The following is a 22,020-nucleotide window of genomic DNA, read 5'->3' as shown; positions in this document are numbered from 1 at the left end:
GATCTTGGAGTTTGTGAGAGTGGTGTCTATATTATATGCTCTGTATACTACTGCTTTTGAACTGAAAATCATGTCCTAAGAAAATCAAGCCTATTGTCTCCTTAACATTGTGTCTCTTTCTACCTGTTGTTTCTTCCTGTTGACTCAGTAGGCCGTGGGAACTAAGGAAATGAGCAGACTTACTGGCTTGCTGGCCTTGCAGAGTGTTTTGAGCTCAGAGAGACGCTCTTTGACATAGCCAAAATCAGCCTGCTTCCAGAAAAGCTCCTGGGCTGCCTCCAGTGAACGAGTCCTAACAGATCAGAGATTTACTGTAGGCAAATCAGCAAAGCCAAAACCAGAATGGCTCATCAATGATGCATGCTGTAAATGAGCACACTTTTATTCTGGAAAGACAGTTGGAGACAGTGGTACAGTAAATTCAATACCCATGCATAAAAGAGCACTTTTATTTGTGATACTTAAGATTGCTGAGCATCTGACACATCACAGATGGCTGCAGTAAGAATGTGGGAAGTAAATTATGTAAACTGTATTGCATTATACCACTTAGGACAAAAGAGTGAGAACATGAAGTGTGTTAGAATGTGATGTGAGGAGCAGTACCATCCAGAGTCAGCTTTGGTACACACTGGATAGCTAAAGCGCTTCCCTGGATCACAGTTCTTCTCGTAACCCCAACAGGCAAACAAATCCAGTGCATCCTGTTGTAAAAACAAGTGTGAAAATGTGTGTGTGTGTGGTGTGAGAGGGAGAGAGAGTGAGAGAGAGAACAAGCGAGACAAGAAGCTTTATATAGTGGTGTGACACAATCATAATCTAAATCTTATGGCACTTGACAGTAAAGTTTTTGGAGCTTTCCTTCACAACACAGCAAAACTCAAAGAAACTACTGTAACTAACATGCTGCCATTCTGCACTGAAAAAACATCTGAACAGTGAAAAGTTGACAGAGTGCATATCTTACTTTAAAAGGGCAGAGTGGGTCCAGACTACATTGCTTGGCGACCCTCTTGTTGCTGTAGAGGAAGTAGGGTATGTGCTCCGGCGGCAGGGAGATCCTGCTGAAGTTGAGGAGCGGTGCTGGTGGTTTGTGGTTGGTGTTTGCAGCCTTCTCAGTGGTGACCACAGTGGAAGAAAAAACTATGCCCAGTGCTACCAAGAGCAGCATAGTCAGAATTACATAGACATGTGAGATAGCTGCCTCTCTTCACAGCCCTCTGTGAGAAGGGGTGAGACAGAGATTCAGACTCAGACTAGCACTCTGTAATCTTGGTTAAAAGTCTAACACCACAGTATACAAGCATGTGGGCACAAGCAAGTGTGTGGGAGCATAGTTCCAAGCGGATCTGAGCTCCACATAAGGAGAGGTCCTGTTGCAGGAAGTATTACTGACCTTTTTCCGACTGTTGTCTGAGTAATCACAAATGAGATTGGAGGGGCACATGAAAAGTCCTGGGCTCTTAATAATGTGACCAACACAGCTCCAGGTGGCTAACTCGTTAAAGTCTCAAGCATGAATGTGCTTACAAAGCCTTTAGCCAAAGGCATTTTTCACTCACAAAAATCGACGACTGATGAACAGTGTGACTTTTGCTGATGCTCTAACCACAATGTGCTGTTTAACAATGGCTCCTGAACAGTTTCACATCTGAAGGATCAGAGATTGATGTTTCTGGATTTACCAAAATAAGTAAACTCTATTCTCTCTATAAAGTCTATTTTGCAGATTTTGGTGACAAAAGCTGGTAAATGTATGGCCAGTCACTAATTACGCATTCTCACGGAATTAACTTAGAGGGAGTAAAGTATCAGTGAAATTAGTCTAACAGTCGGCTGTGGACGTAAAAACTACCGTGCTGCATTAAACTGTCAAATCTCACGAATGTCTCAGAGAGTAAAGCTGTGAATTCACGGCGCTGGCGATGTTCACAAAACTTTATGATGGCATTTTTTGGAACAGGTTTAATTTAAGTGTTAATATAAGGCAGATGGTTGTTTCTGATTTTTTAAAAGCTGTAGAAAATGTGTCCCCTGATTTTATATCCATGTCTTTTGTCGCTAATGAGATCTCAAAGAAGCAAACTTCATTTTAGCCAGCTAATTAGCTTAACTGTGTTATGAGACTATCAAACTTTTAGCTAGCTTAACATTAGTTAGTTTAAGATAACGTTAACGTTGCAACCGACCAGAAACTCAGTGACTGCACAGGCACGTTAGATAAATGTTAAGACTGAGGAGCTGCAAAAGTAATGACGCATTACTTACTATTTTTTAACGGTATAAAGTATATGAAAATCAAATTATTGGAGGCTAATGTGTGAAATATTTACGTATTGGCTAACATGTAGCGTTAGTTCTTGACAAAGCCAAGACCCCTTAACAGTAATTTATGCAGTGCCGATATGGAGCAAAAGAACCGGACAGGAAACAATATTCAACACTTTTGTGGTACAAAAATTTGCACTGGCAATAGTCGTCTATTTAAGATTCGTATGAGTTTGTGTGAGAGACGGGTTACCTGTACGCACAGCCTGCTACTCTCCAAACTGAAGCGATGATGTTACCGGTGGTCGCCATAACACCGGAAACCTTATACCGGCATGTCGTGTGCATTAACAGGCACAGGGTGGCGCTGTGTACCACACTCCAGCCTAAATACTGTCAACTAAAGGGTAACATCAAAACAAGAAACAGTATCTATTAATTAGATAATAGGCTGGAGTCAGAAAATAGAAGACAAACTTACCATTAAATGGTAAAATCCAGTATCAAAAAGTTTTACATTTTTACAGATCTAAATCTGATTAAATGTCTCTCCTAAAAAGAAGCACACCTGTTCTTCACAATTTTGGAAGGCAATAGGTTATGTAGTGTATGTTTCACAAACAGTATAAAATGTCAGTTTTAATAAAATGTATGTCTGTCTGACTGTGGGTCAAATATAAGATAAAGATTGGACAACTGTATGGAATTGTTCAGAACATGGAAATTTATTTGAGAAAGTATGTGTATGTAGCATTGAGATAATGTAGTATTTTGTGTGAATGCCATGAAGACGCTGACATTCAATATGGGATTCCAAACAATTTAAAGTACGAATGACAGTAGTTTCACCACCCAAATAAATGTTTATTCATTTACATATTTATATAATTTAAAATCCCATTTTTGGGATTCCAATCACAGACTACTCTCAGGTCTACACCAAATTGTGTGATTTATAAGGAGTTAAGAATACATACATTTCTCTGTACAATTTTTTATATATTTCTTAAACCATTCTGAATATGCCTCAAGAAATAAACAAGGATGACTTTGTATAGTGCAAAAACCTTCAACCTACAGTTATAAACTGTCTATACAATACTATGTCAAAGGTTCAATCATGAGAAATTTTGTCTAAAGCAAAGTTTGTACTAACGCCCAAAGATTTCAAATGGACACCTGAATCACAAACTGTGGCTATCCTTCATACTGATTCTGTAATAATGCAGTGTATGTTATGTGTAATCCCACCACCCCACTTAAATAGAGTATATTATAATTCATTAAAATAAAATAATAGATAAAGATAAATGAATTTTATTTTGACAAAGTGATTAAACTTAAATCTTATGTCCTATCTTTTCTGTGAATGTGTTTCTGGCTAAGATGGCCAAATGATTTGCTTGTGAGTGTCCCAGATGTAACAGTGCAGTAAAAACGGTTTATTTCTGGTTCTGCAGCAGTTCATCAATCTGGGTTTTGTACATGTTCTTCACATCTTCAAGGTCCAATCTCAGCTCCTCCGCCTCTTCAGCCTTTTCTCCATACATCTGCAGGATGGTGTTGTGCCTTTGCTCCAGATCCTGATATGCACAATCACACAAGTAAGAAGAAGAAACCTCTGCTGACACAGTGCTTCTGAAGAGTTTAATAGTTAGAATAAAACATCTTCTCTGATCTCTGAGACTACACCCAAGATTTATAGCTCTCACCTTGAGCTGAATTTTCAACTTGGGGATCTCCTTCACCTTCTCCTCCATCTCGTCATTTTGATTAGTCAGTCGGACCAGCTCCTCCGCCATCACAGAGCGACTCCTCTCCAGACTAGAGATTTCAAGCTGCAACAGCAGAAGGAAAGAAAAAGGGTTTTGAAAACCACCGGTACATACCATTACTGGCTTTGAGTACAGGAGTTGACAATTTTTTTTTCTATCATGTTTTGGAGTTGACACTTTTTTCACTTTTAAATTCTTTTTTTTTTTTTTTTTTAAATTGTGAGAAAATCCGCAGGCAGGTGTGGCTGACATGCAGCAGAACCATCAAACTTGTGAATACAGTTTTCAGTAGTTTTGTGCAACATTGTTCTGAATTGCTACCTGCAGCTGAGCTATCTCTCCTTCTCTTAGTTTGAGCTGAGACTGGAGGTTCTCTATGATGCTCGACCCCCCAGACAGCCTGGCAGCCTCGTACAGGTTGGTCCCACTCATCGACACAGACATGGTCATGGTGCCCAGTGAGTGGTCTAAAGAGTCATCCTGGGGAAGAATAAAACCAAATAACCTACACAAATCCAAGTGTGTACAAACTCAACTTCATTTCTCGAGTTTAACATTTCCAGAGTGTGTACCTGGGAAAGAATAGGGGTGTGCAGACCAGCATTGTCCACACCACTGATGGAGCTGGAGCGGGACAGGGAGGGTGTGGAAGACGCTGCGGGCTCTCCTACAGAGTGGGTCATAGCCTTCCGCTCCTGATAGGGAATCATTTCACAACTATTAGAAAAAAAAATTAAAACATCTTCCCTGTTTAAATTGAGAACTGCTGACTAAATGAAATAGACTAAAGATAATAGTTGATGAAAATAATTTCTAAAGTCCTCCTAAACCTTTTCCTTGAGTGCCTCTTGTGCCAAGTAGCTTTTCTTCTTCTCTTGCTCCACCTTCATCTTCTCCATTTCTAGCTGATTGGTCAACAGCAGCTGGTAGAAAAAACAAAAATGTGCACATAAAGAAGATGTTTCATAGAGGATAACAACAACAGTAGGAGAGAGCATTATGATACCTTTTCCTTCTTGGCCTCGTCCAGCATTCGACTGTGTTCTCCTCGCAGATTTTCCAATTCAACATGCTCCCTACATTGAGATAAAAAGCAAGACATCACTGCAAACAATCAACAGCATTAAAGATTCAAAACTAACATAATACCTCTCTGACAGGCTTAATCAAATAAAAGCATAACAGTGTAAAACATAGAGACAATTCTCTATTTTTTTCCTCTGTGTCACATGATGTCTGCAAAGTGCACTATATGCAGACACCTATCATAATGAGATAAAAGTGTTCCGAGCCAGCCAGGAGTCGAACCTAGAATCTTCTGATCCGTAGTCAGACGCGTTATCCATTGCGCCACTGGCCCCATGACAACAGGTCACTTTCTCACAAAAGATACTGCTGTCACATACAGCCATGTGCACAAGCATGAGTAGTTCCCCTTGGAGGGGGGAGGGTGGCTCCGCCAACCTCTGCTTCATACTCTGACTCACAAATGGCTTTGTTGTTAAACAAAAACACTCTCGTGGAGGCATTAGCATTACAAGGGGAGATGTAGTGAGTAGATGTTTCAGACAACTTCCACAGTCTGAAAAACATTGCCAGTGTTTTCTTCACGTGTCTAAAAACCCCCAGCCATAGCTGTTTGGTACAGGTCTAATGCAGTATTCTTTTGGGCCACAAGTCTTCTCTCACCCTTTCTCTTAACAAAGTAGTGGGACAACAATTGTGACTTTTAAATCCAGGATCACACATAATCAACAGACTGTGGTTTTGTGATCAAGATATGTTACCTTTTTACCACTTAAATTGAATCACTTCATCCTTGAGTCCAAGTAAATGTTTGTGCCAAATTTGAAGAAATTCCCTCAAGGCTTTACTGAGACGAGGCAGACAACGCAGAAACTGCAGGTGGTGGCATTAAAATTACACCAACTGCAGACAAGAACACCACTGTTTTAGAGAAAAACTTGAGAAGACATCAATTCTTCTATTTTCATCATACAGCACTTACTCATACAGCATCCATCTCATCTACAATGCACTCTCAGTGGTATTGTGGGAAGGATTCAGCACTCTCACCACTGCAGTCTGAGTTCAATTCCCAGTCAGGGAAATGTGCTACTTGAAGCTTCTCTGATGCAGCTTGGGAAAACCTGCATTTTTAACCATCCGATGATGCTCTCATTCATCCATACATTGTACAAAATGACTGCAAAGCAAAAAAGCTCCGGACAGCAAAGTTAAATGAATCTCTTGGCTTAAGCTGCTAAACAAGCAACACAACCCATCTATCCCACATTCCACGGTTATACACATAAATACATAGAGAACAGAGAGTATATGTATTGGTGACTGGTTGATGGACGGATATACACCATCACTAAACTCTGTAGGCCTGAGTTTTAAGTTATAATTCATTACCTGCTGCTCTCATCCTCCAGTTTCTCTCTCTTGTTCTTCTCAGCCTCCAGTTGTGCCAGGTGGCGGGCTTTCTCCTGGCGGAGCAAGGAATTCTGGGACTCCAGGGAAGCCAGCTGGGACTTGATGGACAACAGTTCCTCCGTTGCTGAACGCTCCTTCTCCACAGCAACAGCCAGCTGTGCCTGGGCATCAGCTGTTGAAAAGTAAAGGGGATTGAAGGGAGAATAAAAAGAGGTTAAGATTTTTACCTGCTTTGTACGGTACTGTCATGGCGATTGTTTTACACATACAGTTAAACTCCTGCCTCTTACCGAGCCTATCAGAGATGTTCTTCTCCAGTTTTTCCCAGGATGCTGTTTGTCCGCCCAATGAGGCCTGTAAGTTCTCAATCTGTCGCAGAAGGGGCCGTGTTGCCGAGGTAACACTCTGACTGAGCTCTTGGTTCCTCGTCTCTGCCTCCTGGAGCCTCTGTAGAAAATAAAAAATATGGCGTACATCAAACAATTCCTGCCCTGTCGCAATTAGCTTGGCTGGACACAATAGATCAAGCATATGAAGTTACCTGCTGAAGCTCACTGATCTCCTCCCTCAAATAATCTTCTTTCCTTGCCTGCTGTTGCTCAGCCCTCTGCAGAGCCAGTCTCAGGTCAGCCACCTGTGGACAACATTAGAAAGAGTTGATGAGGTAATGTACAGTTAAACTTGGCAGTGAGGAGGTACTTAGCAAGTGCACAAAATTGAGAAATGGCAGAACAATTAATGCAGGCAGTACCAGCTTTGTTTCATTTATGTGTAAATGAAATAATTTATTAATATAAAATATTATTGAAAATTAGTGTGCAAAAAATAAAAAGAAACGTATGCATATGCTGTAAGAAATTCAACTAAGGATCCCTGAGGATGCAGTACCTTCAGCCCCACAGCAAGAAATCAGTTACAAATCATAGCTGCAGTAGTGACTCACATTGGGGATTGAGGTTTACTGACTCTAAACCAAAGCCTGCTGTACATGTTGCATGAACTTGTTCAGTATACAGTTTGCTGTGTCCCTCACGCAGCACTAATCCAGCAAACAAACTGTTCCATGGTGTGTTTCTACATCTTGAGCATGTCTTACCTGGTTGGCCAGGACCTCCTGTTGCATCCTGGCCTCCTCCTGGGCTTTCTCCAGAGCCAGACTCAGCTGCTCCTTGGCCTGCGTTTCCCTGCTCAGAGCTGCTTCTTCAGCCACGCTGGCTCTGCTGGCATTCGCCTTGTGGAGTTCTGCCAGCTCCCTGGCAACAGTTGTTGAAGAAGACCATTAACATCATGACCCTATTACAGTGTAGTCAGCGAGTACATGAACAGTGAAGCATTCTTTACTGCTTTGGCTCTGTACTCCAGCACACTGGATTTGAAATGAAACAATGACTACGGGGTATTTATATAAAATATTATTTAAGAACATGTTAATTTTTCCAACTACTTTCTGTTCCCTTATAACTGGGGAACTATGTACAACAATGTTAACAATTCCCACACTTCCTACACTACACCCAATGAACCCTCAAAATAAAGGTGGAAGCTAACAATTTATCTTCAGTTTCATTGTTTCCTTTCAAATTCAATAAACTGGAGTGCCACACAATGAATGTGTCACTTTCCAAACACTGTGCTGTATGTATACTCAACCATAGAAGAATATAATAGCCAGCTGGATGGAATATATTTACAGTAAGAGCTGTAGTTCTCAGTATTCAGTATTAACAGCAGGGTGTGGCAGTATTTACTTGTAAGAGTTGTCCAGAGCGGCCTGTAGGCTTCTGTTTTTCTCCTGCAGCTCCTCAGAGTCTGACTGCAGCCTGCTCAGCTCTTTCTCCTGCCGCTCCACCACAGCGTTCAGCTTCTTGATGTTTTCCCTGTGCTGTTTCTCCACCTCCTCCTTCCCATCCAGAACCTAAACATATAAAAAATGGGCAGAATGGTTGCCATAATTATACTAATTGCATTCAATTACAATAATATTTTATCTAATCATGACAGTAATTGAGTCCAACTCTTTGAGGAAAAACAAGTCATGTTTTACACTGGTTCATATGATGAACGACAAAGAGAACACGGTAACAAACAGAGGTAAACAAATAATAAATATGTAGATATACAACATTTAAAGGCCATATATTCTTCAGCTTTCCTGTACTATATACAGGACATCGCAAGGGAACAAGGTGTTTCATCATGTCTTTACTAACAAGTTGAGTATTATCAAGAGATGTTGTTGTTTTTTGACACAGCTTGTGATACACTAAAAACTTTAACTAAATATGACATGATCCAGCACACTACAGCCATCATTATGTTAAACCTGCAAGTCTGCCATAATTCTTCAAATGACCATCAGGACTGAATTCTGACCTGCTGCAGGTGCCTGAGCTCTTCCTCCTGCTCCTTGATTTTCTTCTGCTGCTTGATTATTTTTGTGTCGCTTTCCTTCTCCTTCACACGCAGCTTCTTGATGATGTTGCTGTGCTGCAGCTGCTGCTTGGACAACTTTTCACCTTAAAGTGCGATAAATAAACACCTACTTAGGTAAAGTTATAAACAGATGCTGAGACAAAACCCACCACGTCTGAGCAGTATTTCAGTGGTATAAAGGCTCCAGATATTATTTTAAACATCCACACTCTTCTACATCAAGACTGATGTACGCAGGATGTTTGAGCCCAAGTAAATCATTTGCCATATCTTTGAAATTATGGTTTCCATCCATTAACTCCATTAATCAAACATTTCCAGACAAATCTTCTAGTGCTTAGGGCTGTCCCACCATAAAATACACATCTGTGAAGGATCTCTCTTTTTACACATTTTCAATCACTTTAGAAAACTGCAACCTTTTTGTGAAACAAAGCTATAAAATGCAAATTGTCCCGCATTTACCAAATAAAAAATAATAACCGAAGTATGCTAGGACACAGTTAATGTGGGCAAGCTCACCTTTTGACAGGTTTATATCCAGGTGGTAAATGCATTTATATTTTTTTGGCAAGCACACTCTTCATTCAACACCTCTTGTGCTACTTGAGCAACTTTTTGTGAAATTGGAGACAGTATAAGCAGCTGCAGTATAATTCAAGTTCGAGTCAACACCTGCCTCTATGTTCACATAGAGTGTGCAGCCTTTTTAGACTGAACAGGTGGCGAGTGGGTTGGTGAGTAATAGTTTGCGCTGTGAATGTATCTTACCCTCTTCCAGTAGACCCCTGATCTGCTCCTCTTTCTCTTTGATGATCTCCATTGTGTCACTGGAGTTCAGCCTTGTAGAGAGCTCTTCTCGCAAGCCCTTTATCTCCTGTAGCACAGAAAAATATCTTTGACACAGAAACTTTGGACATGTTTGATTTTGGATTTGAACATCATAATATATGGATTTGGGTTCTAATCTAAAACTGCTTTTGTAGCTCTTGGTTTATCAACTTGTTTAATGGGAGATGGAGAAAGTAGAGCCACTGATCACTAATTTGAGAGTTACCTTCTTCGCTATATCTCTCTCTTTGCAGGCCAACTGAGCCTTTCTCTCTGCATCTGCTATGCGCTGGGTGAACTCATCCTTCAGGGACTGAACAGTGGAGCTCTCCTCCTTGAGGCTTATCACTTCACTGGAGGATGAACAGACTAATTAGTGAAAGAGCTCATAGTCAAAATATATACAGCCTCTAGGCCAAGACGATCTGCACAAGTAGATTATTTTAAGCATTCAACAAGCAGAGCTACTTCAAGAAAACACCACAACATTTTGCCAGTATATCTATATTGTAGTTTTAATAATTACATAAGTACATAAAAGGTATTTAATGTGACCATTTAAAGCTTTATAGTAGCTTAGCTGTTTGTTTTTCACATAAAACAACAATAATCATTTTGTAAATGTTTAATCCACAGTGATCTTATGTTGGCAAAGCCTCGCCTGAAGTAAATATCAGCAAGAACATTGGTCAAAACGACTTCCTTATCAAGATCAGCTGCGTGTGGCATATACTCACTCTTTGAGATTGTCACACTCCTCCTCCAGCCCGGCCTTGTCTTTGCTGACTGCTAGCAGCTGAGACTCTCTCTTCTCCAGGCGGCCTGACAGCTCATCAATCACCTGCAACATGTCCACAACATTCCTCATGTTTACAACAGCAGTTGCACAGAAAAGCCTGAAAATATCAAATTTACTCATGAGAAAAGCAGTGAAGCAGTGTTTAAATACACTGTGTGATTTTTACAATTGCCTTGTTCACATAGCCAAACAAATTCTGGGACTTTGCGGGGAATATTTGAGCAAACATAAGTTCTGAATACACTATTTACTAGCAGATATTTTGAAATACATGCCTGTTGAATGGTCTTGGACAACATGGGAAAATTCAGATTAAAGACAATCTCCCTCTGTACAAGGCAAAATCGTGAGTTGAGTTTGAAAGTATTAGTTGTTACATTTTAAATGTTTCTTTGTGATTACTACAGAGTTACAAATTATTAAGTTAATTATCAGGTAATTACTCTTGATCAGATAAACAGCTTTTCTTCAATCCCTCATATTTATTTACCAAGTGCTGCAAAGCTATGTTCTGGAGGTAGGATGTTTTGGAGTTGAACAAAAAGCCTAGTGTAGTCACTGTGATCCACACGGATACATAGAATTTGTAAACTTAAATTTTGCAGAATTTGACATCCCTATGACCAACTACTGCCCGTACTGAAAACACATAAAAGGCATACAATATTTGCATAAAACAAATCTTTACAACTGATTAAACCAGATACATAGGAATTCAATGCAAGTTGTTACCTTTTGAAGCTCCAGTATCTGAACTGTTGAGACACTTTTCATTTCTTCTGTGATTGGAGGAGTGATCTGTTCTTCAGTGTTGGTGGAGGGATCAGATAATGTGACATTAGCCTCAGATTCCTGTTCCTGCTCTATCAACTCTTCAGGTTGCTCACTATTCACAGGTGTCGCACTCCGCCCACTCTCCTCCATCTCATCCAGTGACTGCTCCCTCATTGTTTCAGTGAATGCCTCTTCTTCCTCCTCTCCCTCCTCTCCTACCTTCTCCACCACACCGTCTTCCTGCTTCTGACATACAGCTGACGACACCGTTAGAGGAGCCGGACCTGCAGTGACAGACGCTAGTGTCCGACTGCCAGGGATCTCATCATCTGAGTTAACCTCACTGACACTCCGGCTATCCAGTGATTGCACACTGAATGAATCAATGCGTTCAAATGCATCTGAGGAGGAACCGCAGCTCTCCGTGAGTTTGGGGTAGTCCTCCAGGCGGGGGAAATCTCCACAGGTGGAGGCAGTGAGAAGCTGGAAAGAGCCCTGCATTAAGTGAAGGCCAGCCTTACCCTCACCTGTTTCTTGTCTGGAGCTGGCTGAGCTCTCACTCAATACACTCTCATGGTCGAGCACTTCAATGTCACTGGTGGTAGAGGTTCCTGAGGAGAAGGCGCTTACTGGAGGGGAGGGGGTATCATTTTGACGGTCCTCCACCTTTGAGTCTTTATGTTCTAGGAGTACTTCTTTAGAGGATGGGGAGGGTGCAGAATCAGAAGGGGTAGAGCTCTTCGGTTCAGATGTGACAGCAGAAGGTTCAGAGGAGTCAGTGGTATCCTGCTCAACCTGGTGTTCTGATGATGTCTGTGATTGCTCTGTTTTTGATTCTGAATTAACTGTTGAGCCAACATTTTTTTTTACGCTACTCAATTTGCTGTCAGGGTTACAATTCAGATCGTTGGAAGAAGAAACAGGAGACACAGGATGCAAGAGGATAGTGTCTTGATAAGGTGCTGCTGGTGAAGGCTCAGACTCCACTGGCTGGCTCTCAGCAACTGTTTGATTCTTATGAATGTTATCAGCAGGTGCTGACTTTTGAGTCTCCACGTCTTTTAGGATCACAGCCTCTTTGTTTTTCTTCTCCTTCTCCTGACGCCGCCTTTGGGACTTAGCAGGGGGTACAGACACTACCTGGCTTTGGGTGACACCTTGTACATCTACAGGTGACAGAAAGGCACTAAAAAAGTTTTCTGATTCATCCACAACAGTGCGGGTGACAGGAGTAGTGATGGCCTCTGAGGAGGGAGGAGGAGTGGTGGTCTTTTCCTCGGGGGGTGCTTCCCACTGCGTCATCCCCCATCCTCCACTTAATGACAGCTTCCCAGGTAATGTAACATCTGACAACAACAGACAATATTTTTAATCTATGAAGTGGTTGTAGCAGTGATCCAAAATAAGATTATGACAACAGTGTACCACCCCATTACTTACCATCGTAGGGCATCACAGTTGTGTCACCCCATTGGTCCTCCTCTTTGATGTCCAGAACACGGTCGATTGACTTCTGAGCTGTCGTTAACGCTTGTTTAGCGAAGCTGGACAGGTGAGATGCGTTGAACCAACTCATTTTGACTAATAATTTAGCTAGCAACCACCAAATTCAGAAATCGTTACACGGTTCTTGCAAGGAAACTGGCGTTGTCACACAAAGCCCAGTCACTTTATCTGTCCTCTGACATTTTTCGTTGTCAGCTTTAACCTGGTGTGAACAATATTTAGCTATTTCAAGTTTTGTTCTGTCCAGAAAAGCTGTGTTGACAGCTAGCGATCACCTACCTAGCTAGCAAAGCTGTAAGTTAGCCAACGCATAACGCTGGTGTACAGAGACAGCACCAATCCAGATACAGTTACAGTTCGCAAAACCATTTGGCACGTAAAAATCATATAATCTACGCCAGTCACTCATGTAGAAACAGAGACATCTCTTATTCTGCATCAAAAACGCTGCCAGTACTACCAAGGAAAATCCATTCCAAGCCTTTTTCGGCTCACTTGCTCGGCCGTCATCGTTTGTTTTGGTCGCGCTCAACTTGTAGCCCAGCTAGCATTAGCCTGCTCGCCACTTCCTTTCCACGTAGCACCATGACGTCATGATCCGGTATGACTGAGCCTGGAATGCTGGGGAAGTCTGGTCAGCAGAGGGAGATCCTCCAGAACCCCATACGCCTACGTTTTTAAGAGTTTAATTAAATAATAATAATAATAATAATGATAATAATAATAATATAAAACTATTCTTCACAACTGCAGTGCGTACATAGTATTAGTTCAATATGTTATGCTTGAGGCTTTGCTTTTGTAAGTCAGCCCACACCTTGCAAATTAAATGCTCAGTCTGTGTTGATACATGTAACGGTTTCTAAGTGTATCTCATATAGAAAGGCCTCTCAGTCCATTTATACTGAATATTATTTCACTCTCACAATCACATGGCAGATAAAGAGAACAGAAACAGTGCTATGTAAGAAAAAAAACATTTTATTCCAGTTCACACATCATTATCAGTGTCTCTTCATTGTCACTTCAGTGGTTACTGCAACTAAAAAATGTGTTGGAATAAATAAATATTGAAAATATTGAAAACCAGAACAGAAGTACAGAATAATATTTTCCAAAGTAACCACTGGTTGTCTCTTTGTTTGCACAGAGCACACTTTAAGTTGTAGTGCAGATAGCACATTAATGCAGAAATCCCTAACACCTGCAGATGCTGTACCACCAAAACATGACAAGGTGTGAACTATGATTTGGCTTTTCAGTGCAAAACATTAACTTTAGTCAATAAGTACATTAAAACAATAAAATTAGCTAATGTATTATCATTTATACTGTGACTGAATACACTGTAAACTGCTCCAGTTTTTAGGCCATTTTCAACATTCTGCATCCAGTCATAGTTGGCCAAGAAACACAAATGACATCAGCTGGTCGTGGGAGTGCTTGAGTTCTTCCTATGAGGTAAAGCAAAGTCTGAACAACATGGTCTGTGGTGTGGTGACATCAGCTACAGCCAGCTCTTGTCCATCAGTCAGCCCTAGCTCTGGAAAAAAAATCTTCATTACATAACGGAGTCAGAATATTCACAATGCATTCATTCATACATTCATTGTATTCTGACAACTTCAAAGTCTATGCTGTGCCATTTCTAGGAAACATATTCAGTATAAATAAAGTATCTCACCTTTCAGAGTTTTGGAGAGATTTGGTCGAGTCCTCTGTTCAATAGAAGCGACAGACTGTAAAACAAAATACCAAATGAACTTAAGCTCAAACTAAAACTTGTAAGATTGTCTAATTTCGTCAGGACACACTAATATTGTTCAATATTAATCGCTTAACCGTTAACCTACAATAAGAATGTTGACCTATCAGTCAAACAGTTAAAATATCCTGGGACATAGGTACCATCTGAGTGGGTATTCACTGCTGGCGGTCTTGCAGTTAACAGACTGTGCACCAGACTAACTCCACAGCATGTTGACATGTTGCTATTGCTGAATAAAAAGTTATTTAATATTTTCCTACACTGGAGAAGCTATTATGCTGGTTATACAGTGCATTCGGTGACGGAGGATTCAACATGTTTTTTGTTTACAAACACTCGTTTATTCTAAATAATCACTTTTAATCTTGTCAGTTAACAGTTAATGATCGGTTAATGAGCGTCAGCTATCTGTCAGGAAAAATAAATAAATTCAAAACGAGCATCCCTTGGACACACCTCACATTACCACGAAAACCTCAGATTTACACTTCAATGAGACTGAACTGAAAACACAAAACAGTGTGAAACCAGAGATTTATTACCTGTAAATATAATGTTTTGTTCTTTCCTTCCACTGTTGCTGTTATAGCAGGTGATTTCATTTGTCTGAAAAAAAAATTATAATTGGTTGTGGAAGGCAATGTATAATACATACCTACAAATCAAACAGCAAGATAACACAGTATGGCCGTAAGCAGAACTTGAGTAGGTTAGTTATACTGTAGTAATTGGTAATAAATTCTAATGAGGTAGGCAAACTTACAGGGAAGCCCTCTCAGTCAGGTAGTCAAGCACTTCCTGGAGTTTGGAAGATGGAGCAAAGTGCAAGTCCAGAGGTACTTGGCTGCAGGCTGAACAGTTTTCCTGCAACAAGAGTGAACATAAACATACTTTATCTAAATGGTGACTTGATCACTGCAGCAAACATGAACTGCCAAATGCATTTCAGGGGCAAACCTTCCGTTCTGCCTCAAAAGTGTACGTGTACAGGCCGTCAACATCATTGAAGACCATGTAGTTATTGAGAGGCATATAGGCACTGCAGATGGAAAAGGTAATATCATGAGAAATGGTGAAAGGCATGCGCAGTTTATACAAAAATTTCTTTTGTGCATATGGCTACCAAGCAAAGCCAGCAAACTCACCTTGATGCTATTTTGAAAACCTCGGTTGCGCAAGCAGCTGGGTCAAATAAAGCAGAAACAAGTTTTTTAAAAGTTTTAAACAAAGTTTCTGTTAACAGGAAGTCAGTATGCTCAGTACTGTTTGGAAATAATTAACTCTTATATGGTAGGGCATGAAAATCTTTCACAAAGGTCCAGTCTCTACTAAAATACTCAAGTTTTTACTTTTAGTTACTTACCAGCAATAACAGCATTTGTAGAAGCTACAGCAGGGATTATCCTTTTAACAACACCTGCAACATTCAAACAGGATATAGAAAATATGCTTTACTTACTCAACTCTGCTGATTAGAGTGAACATCCATAAGAAATGTTGGTTGTAATTTTCTCCAACTTTTTTGCACAAAAAGAAAGAATGTTTTACAGACACAGACTAAAATATCAAGTTTCAAAAATGATTTGGACAGAAACAGCTTGCTGTGTTTTATGCAATGTACTCACCCTGGGTTAGTCTGTATGTGACTCCTGTTATGTTGAACTCTGCTGCCCTCTCAAGAGATCTCTGATACACCCACTGAATGTGTTCTGGGTCGTCTCCATCCAGGGCCACACCGTCTAATGCACGCACGCACGCACGCACGCACGCACGCACGCACGCACGCACGCACACACACACACACACACACACAAAACTAATGTTAACTTTTTTTTGTTCATAGGTCTTACAAGTCAGGTGATACTTAATGTTGATTCTTGATATAACAAAGATTATTCAACAGAAATTATTGGAACCGCAGGCTGATTTCATACCTCCGAAGGGTGTCTCTTTGGGCCACAGCAGCATCCGGACATACTCAATGCAATGTTCAGGCAAACGAGGCATGGAGGCTATTGTACACATGGGGAAGTTGATCTACAAAGACAGGTGTATTTTAGAAAACTGACCAGGGACTGTTTCTGTAAGGTGATTAAGCTGTGGTTTTAAACATTATTTTTACAAAAAAATGTAACCTTACCTGAGGAGGATAAAGCTCAAGGGTGCAGTCGATGCAGGCAGTCATTCCAGGGAGGATGACTCTGGCATTGCCTTTAAAGCCTTCAGTCCCTCCATCAATTAAAGGAATGATGGAACCTGGATCCAAGACACCATCCTCATACACCAGTAAAGAAAGCTGCACAGAAAGACACAGGGGTTGCACAAAACTTCCTTTTTTTGCACAACAACCAACAGCTTTACCATTGATTAATTACAAGCATTACTACATAAAATTCGGCAAATGTAACAAGAAAATTAGGACTGTAACAAAGATTGCAATTAAGATGAGTAGCTTACCAGCATACCATTCATCCACCTCCTGGCAACTACAGAGTCCAGTCCACAGACAATTATGTGGAATTCTAGATGAAAACAGAGAGGGGAATACATTCAAATCTAATGTCTGATAACGATGCAGTCCAACCGGAACGGGTTAGACTGCATCACAAAAATCGTGTGGAACAATATTTCACAATATAAAATCATCAGCATCACAGAACTGAAAAAGGATTCCAATATAATTTAACACATATTGTCTAGCCAGGTGAGCAGTGCTGAGTGGGAATGTATCAGCCACTGTGAAGTCTTGTTAAATGCTGAAATGGCTTTTCAGTCTGTCTTTTAGTCTCAGGTTGATTATTATAGTGAAAAGTATTGTCAGTGAATCAAACCTAGAGCCCTGTATTATGAATTGAACCAAAACATAAACTGTCTGTACTGTTACACCCCCATCAACAATTTCCAACAAGTAGGAAATTAAATGTCATAAAAATACTTACGTCTGTAGAATGTTTCATCCAGGTCTTGGATTTTGTTAAAATGTCTGAACATAGCATTAAGGAGAAGTTCACTCAGCAATTTTTTAAATAAAAGTTTATGAATTTTAACAATGCTTCACATACTATGGCAGGGCTACATTGTTCTTTCCATTTGGATTATGAATTATTGATTTGGCATTTTGAACAACTCAATTTTTATCTAGCTTTTAGAATCTTTATTGAACAACTGACACACAATGCATCACTGTCAAAAGGATACGGTACAACACAGCATCCAGGTATTCGGCTGTTAATAAAATCAGCTGCAACATCCGCCTTGGGTCGACCTACATCTTTTGGTCTGGTCAAAATTACACAATAAAAGAAAAATAATTACTTGATTCAAACATGACATTACTTAATAATGCAGGTCATAAATTTTACACAGAATGCATAACAGTACTGACCTGAAAAGGAACTGGCGATTCAGATTGGAAACATCAATGGTGTCCATGTCGACAACATGGATGTTGCGGATGCCTGATAAAGCCTGTACCACAAGAGAAATGAAAACAAGAAAAGTACAAGTTGACCATTCATTAAAACTTACATACAATTTTTTAAATATTCAAAATAATAGTGAGTATACCAGGTCTTTCAGCAGCTCACATCCAAGACCACCAGCACCAATCACCAGGATTCTGCAGGTTTCTAACATAAACTGCAGTGACTGTGGTGAGAGATGATGGACATTACATATTAGAGTAATACAAGATGTCACATGACAGATCAAATGATAAATACTAGAGCCCAACCAATTTATCGGCCAGCCGATTTTATCTGCCAATATCGGCTTATCACAGATATATCAGTATCGGCGCATATATTCGCTAATATGAATACTTCTATTAAGAAGCAATAATGCAGTGGAAATGCACGTGTTAAGTCAAGTTATATACGCAGCAATTTATGTATATTTCATCCTTTGTTTTCATTCATGTTAAATAGAGATAAATATATATTATATATACATATTTGTTTTTAAGTTTTGTATTTATGGCTATTTATTTTTATATTTATTTAATTCCCAGTTAAGTTTACCGTTTCAGTGCACTGATGTCATTTAGGTCATTAAAGTTTATTGTTAAACTGTAAAATATCCTGCTTTCATTACATATCTTTTTCACAAGTGTTTATATATATATATATATATAACAGTACTGATATATCGATAACGAATATTTTTACTCCCTAGTATCGGCATCAGCCCCAAAAATCCAATATCGGTCGCACTCTAATAAATACACAATTTGCATTATGGAAGAAGTGAGAATGTAATTATTACCTCTGTGCTTGCTTCAAAGTCAGGATGCGTGAAAGGCCCTGATCTTTCCAGAAACTTTTTGATATGGTTCCATCGCCCATCCCACTCACAGCTGCCTCCATTGCCTCCATCCACCACCATCCTGAAAACAACAATATGTACATTTATGATGTGTCATCAGCAGCATCTCTGACAATCTCAGAGTATTTAATGGTAGATGACATGCATAATACTGTATGGTTTGATGTTACACAAAGTCTACAGATAGCATGCAAAAAATCAAATCAGTCAAGACCTAAACTCAGTACTCTGATTAATGATTAATTTTCACATAGTAACGGTATTTACGGTTTACAGCAGAGCATGCAATAATTTATGAGGTTCAAGAATCTTCTGCTTTCATGCCTGCCCCGTGTAAGCGTCTGCTCTCTAACATATGTGACCCATATGATATAATACGTTTAATCTTTCAATGAAAATGTAGTAAAATTGCATATCTGACAAGTGGGCGTTTGGGACCCTATGACATTTAGGTTTCCAACTCTCTTGCCTGGACAGCTCCCAGTTGGTAGGCTAGGTGAATAGCTAACATGTCAACAGTGAGAACGTACAGTAAATACCTCTAATTTTGAATAGAGGTGAATGATACTATAAAACAATCACTGTACGGACGTGTTAGCAACTCACGCTCAACTAGCCAATAGTTTTGTCCGTAGACTAGCTACTTTAATGTTTTGTTTACAACCAGTATTAGGTTAGCTTCCTCAGCTAGCTAACGTTAACCTTCCTCCTGTCTAGTAACCTCAAACCTTCCGGCAGTTCTACCAATTCATCACTAACTTCTCAGTCAGCTCCACTACTCTCCTTCTTTTCTTCTCCCTAAAAAGAGAGAATAAAAGAAGGTTCATTCATGCTGTGCTTTCGTAGGTTAATGAGATTTGAAAGCATCTTTCGGGCAGTTAATGACTGTGTTTCTTGCTTGTTTCTTCGGCAGCTACTTACGGCTCATCCGTGTCCGCCATGTTTGGCTACTTATCTGCTTTCATTGTCGGAGTTAGCAGTAGTAAATTCAAGTCCTCTTGGCCAGTAAAATCAAAATAGTACCCAGGACAAAGGTAGATTCGGGCACTGGTTTAACAACGGACCACCAGAGCTATTGCACCATACAGTCCCAGGTTACAGGGGATAAAGGGCATATAAACTACTTTAGCTAGCGCCTATACAGTTTAAATTGAGTTACAATATTTCCGAAAGTCATGAACGCAGCATTGTGAACAGTCCACTAAATAAAAGGCGATTACATCAAAGATCCAACAGGTGGCAGCATTTAACTTTTGAGTGCTGCGGCCCATGCGATGTAAAGTAGGCCATATATAGTATATATATCAAATATTCATGGTCAAACAGTGTCTTGGCATATTTGTCCAAATGTTGGTTCTTTTTCATGCAAAATTAATCTGGCCTTTGTAAAAAATGTAGGAGGAGTTGATTCACCAATGGCGAATTTAAATAATTGATTGTGCAAGTAATTAGTCAATAATTGCTTTGCTCTGTATGGCTCAGTCCTATAACTTTAGCAATTATCTATAAAAGCAGTTAACAGTCAAGGAGAGACAGCAGGAGAGGAAATGGCCCATTTGAGTCGAATAAACTTTTTACATGGACGGGATGAAATTGGCTTGATTGGCCTAGAAAAGAAAACAAACTGTAATTGGATCAATAATTCAATCCATCGATATATTTAGAGTTTTTATCTCTGTGTTATTATTATGGCATTAATGACTTTACTAGTGAGGACTCCTCCCTCAAGTATCTGATTTACTGTGTCCAACGTGCAAATGAATCTCAGTGTTTAATCTCTCATTATAGAATGATTAATAAAACTTGGACGGGCTTCTATGCATTTTAAGAGACATGCCTGTGGGCCCAAGATGTAATTAATCCATCTGTCCACACCCCCTCCAGTACTAAAGGAAATATGGAGGAGATGCCTTTTGCAGAGGTCACCAAAAAATCTGGCTAATGTATGTAGTGATAGCCTAGTGCAATCAAATTATTTGATGCCAATGTAATTTGTGTGTGTGTGTGTGTGTGTGTGTGTGTGTGTGTGTGTGTGTGTCTGTGTGTGTGTGTGTGCAGCAGGACAAAGACACTTTTTTTTCTCAGAGTTTCTTTGATTTGAATGGGTTGATGGCGCAAGATTTTTTTTTCTGATTTTTAATGAGATGTTCCGAATGACAGCCTCCGAAAACTGATAACTAAAAATAACTGCTGGGACTATGTCCTTCATAGCTGACTGCCTGCCATCTCAGCCCTCCGCTCCCTCACTCTTTATTTGTTCTGTCTGTCCTGACCACTTTCATTTAACCTCAGCTATGTTCTCATGTTAAACAGCAGAATGATCTGTTGAAATTTCATTCCCAAAAAAATAAGACACTTGAAAATGGTTTGCATTATGAATGAGATACATTGCTTTGACAGTATTGCTCATGGGCACTTTAGTACATGACTGTACCCAGATCTTCAGGTTGATCCAAAGCCTCCCCTATTAGTTTTACCTCCAGTATTATTTTGAGGGTCTTCGCTTGATGTTGAATGTACTCTGGATCTGAAGTAGGGCAGCGTAGAACTAGAAGTCAAAACATCTTCCAGTGCTGACACATTTTTATAGATTCCATTAAAATGCCATCTGTCATTTTCCCACCTTAAGCAGGGACATTCTGAATGTCACTACCGTGCCTTTGAGGTGACCCAGCTCTCTGCCATCCATCACAGCCAAGCACAGTTAACGTGTCCATGCAGAGATCGAAGAGTCCAGAGCTGAAAAGACCGTTACTTGAAATACTTGATCATAGCTATCATAGCTATCAAAAGACTGACACCTTGCCTGGAAGAGGAACCTCAGAGGACCTGCTGATATTCTTCTCCTGACCACATCTCACTCTCCAGTTTTTCAGAAAACAGAGAAGAAAATCTCATTTTCTCCTTGTGCATTTCCTCTACAAACATTCACATGGGAATCAGGGTTTGTCAGATTTATGGCCCCATATATCTCCATATCCATTTGCCATTTGATGGCTTTCTGTCAGTACATCCAAAGTGGTGTTGATTGTGCTAATGATAATGTGTCACAGCGATATGTCCCATGTTGGGTGCAGAGTGGGGCTGCCAGCCACAAGACAAGG

General features: G+C 40.1%; 3 protein-coding genes and 1 non-coding gene across 7 annotated transcripts in view; all 4 read right to left on the bottom strand.

The window, feature by feature from the left end:
- Positions 1–2,580, bottom strand: part of eogt (EGF domain-specific O-linked N-acetylglucosamine (GlcNAc) transferase) — a 39,639-nt gene extending 37,059 nt beyond the window's left edge. Inside the window, exons 1-4 of the mRNA XM_056364984.1 lie at positions 2,522–2,580; positions 968–1,220; positions 607–704; positions 184–292 (exon numbers count right to left, since the gene is read on the bottom strand). Coding sequence (XP_056220959.1) covers positions 184–292; positions 607–704; positions 968–1,171 — 411 coding nt within the window. The 5' untranslated portion in view covers positions 1,172–1,220; positions 2,522–2,580. The remainder of the gene's footprint in view (positions 1–183; positions 293–606; positions 705–967; positions 1,221–2,521) is intronic.
- A 531-nt stretch (positions 2,581–3,111) lies between these two features.
- On the bottom strand, positions 3,112–13,383 carry tmf1 (TATA element modulatory factor 1). The gene is made up of 17 exons (XM_056402553.1): positions 12,760–13,383; positions 11,278–12,665; positions 10,484–10,587; positions 9,973–10,099; positions 9,687–9,792; positions 8,856–8,998; positions 8,231–8,397; positions 7,579–7,735; positions 7,024–7,116; positions 6,773–6,929; positions 6,462–6,654; positions 5,050–5,119; positions 4,874–4,966; positions 4,616–4,738; positions 4,365–4,523; positions 3,981–4,106; positions 3,112–3,851 (listed from the first exon to the last, which is right to left on the bottom strand). The coding sequence occupies exons 1-17, from the start codon at positions 12,893–12,895 to the stop codon at positions 3,711–3,713; spliced, it is 3,483 nt and encodes a 1,160-aa protein (XP_056258528.1). The 5' UTR covers positions 12,896–13,383; the 3' UTR covers positions 3,112–3,710.
- Positions 5,331–5,403, bottom strand: trnar-acg (transfer RNA arginine (anticodon ACG)). The gene has a single exon. It is a non-coding gene; the product is annotated as a tRNA-Arg (tRNA).
- A 403-nt stretch (positions 13,384–13,786) lies between the features above and the next one.
- uba3 (ubiquitin-like modifier activating enzyme 3) lies at positions 13,787–19,879 on the bottom strand. 4 transcript variants are annotated; one of them, XM_056365272.1, is made up of 18 exons: positions 19,838–19,879; positions 19,676–19,714; positions 18,857–18,977; positions 18,161–18,241; positions 17,979–18,061; positions 17,792–17,872; positions 17,533–17,576; positions 17,051–17,115; positions 16,734–16,889; positions 16,528–16,630; positions 16,219–16,332; positions 15,957–16,010; positions 15,739–15,775; positions 15,551–15,632; positions 15,357–15,457; positions 15,136–15,199; positions 14,510–14,564; positions 13,787–14,368 (listed from the first exon to the last, which is right to left on the bottom strand). In XM_056365272.1, exons 1-18 carry the CDS (start codon positions 19,855–19,857, stop codon positions 14,280–14,282), a joined length of 1,389 nt encoding a protein of 462 aa, XP_056221247.1. In that variant the 5' UTR covers positions 19,858–19,879; the 3' UTR covers positions 13,787–14,279. The 4 variants fall into 4 exon arrangements, with proteins under 4 accessions (XP_056221247.1, XP_056221255.1, XP_056221265.1 ...); XM_056365280.1 differs by lacking the exon at positions 19,676–19,714 and having other exon boundaries at positions 19,838–19,872; XM_056365290.1 differs by lacking the exon at positions 19,838–19,879 and having other exon boundaries at positions 13,787–14,381; positions 19,676–19,810.
- Between the last annotated feature and the right edge of the window lie 2,141 nt (positions 19,880–22,020).

This window comes from Seriola aureovittata, chromosome 2 (assembly GCF_021018895.1).
Source record: "Seriola aureovittata isolate HTS-2021-v1 ecotype China chromosome 2, ASM2101889v1, whole genome shotgun sequence".
Taxonomy (NCBI): Eukaryota; Metazoa; Chordata; class Actinopteri; order Carangiformes; family Carangidae; genus Seriola; species Seriola aureovittata.
The sequence above is the reverse complement of the archived record's forward strand: the minus strand, read 5'-3'. Positions and strand labels throughout refer to the sequence as shown.

Excerpts from the sequence above, each read along its gene's own strand:
- tmf1 (XM_056402553.1), bottom strand. The coding sequence starts at position 12,895 with ATGAGTTGGTTCAACGCATCTCACCTGTCCAGCTTCGCTAAACAAGCG. Across the intron at positions 5,120-6,461 it reads CTGGAGGATGAGAGCAGCAG|GGAGCATGTTGAATTGGAAA; the intron begins GTAATGAATTAT and ends ATCTCAATGTAG. Across the intron at positions 4,967-5,049 it reads ACGAGGCCAAGAAGGAAAAG|CTGCTGTTGACCAATCAGCT; the intron begins GTATCATAATGC and ends TTTTTCTACCAG.
- uba3 (XM_056365263.1), bottom strand. The coding sequence starts at position 19,743 with ATGAACCTTCTTTTATTCTCTCTTTTTAGGGAGAAGAAAAGAAGGAGA. Across the intron at positions 16,631-16,733 it reads TTGAGCTTTATCCTCCTCAG|ATCAACTTCCCCATGTGTAC; the intron begins GTAAGGTTACAT and ends CTGTCTTTGTAG. Across the intron at positions 15,458-15,550 it reads CTTTTGAGGCAGAACGGAAG|GAAAACTGTTCAGCCTGCAG; the intron begins GTTTGCCCCTGA and ends CTCTTGTTGCAG.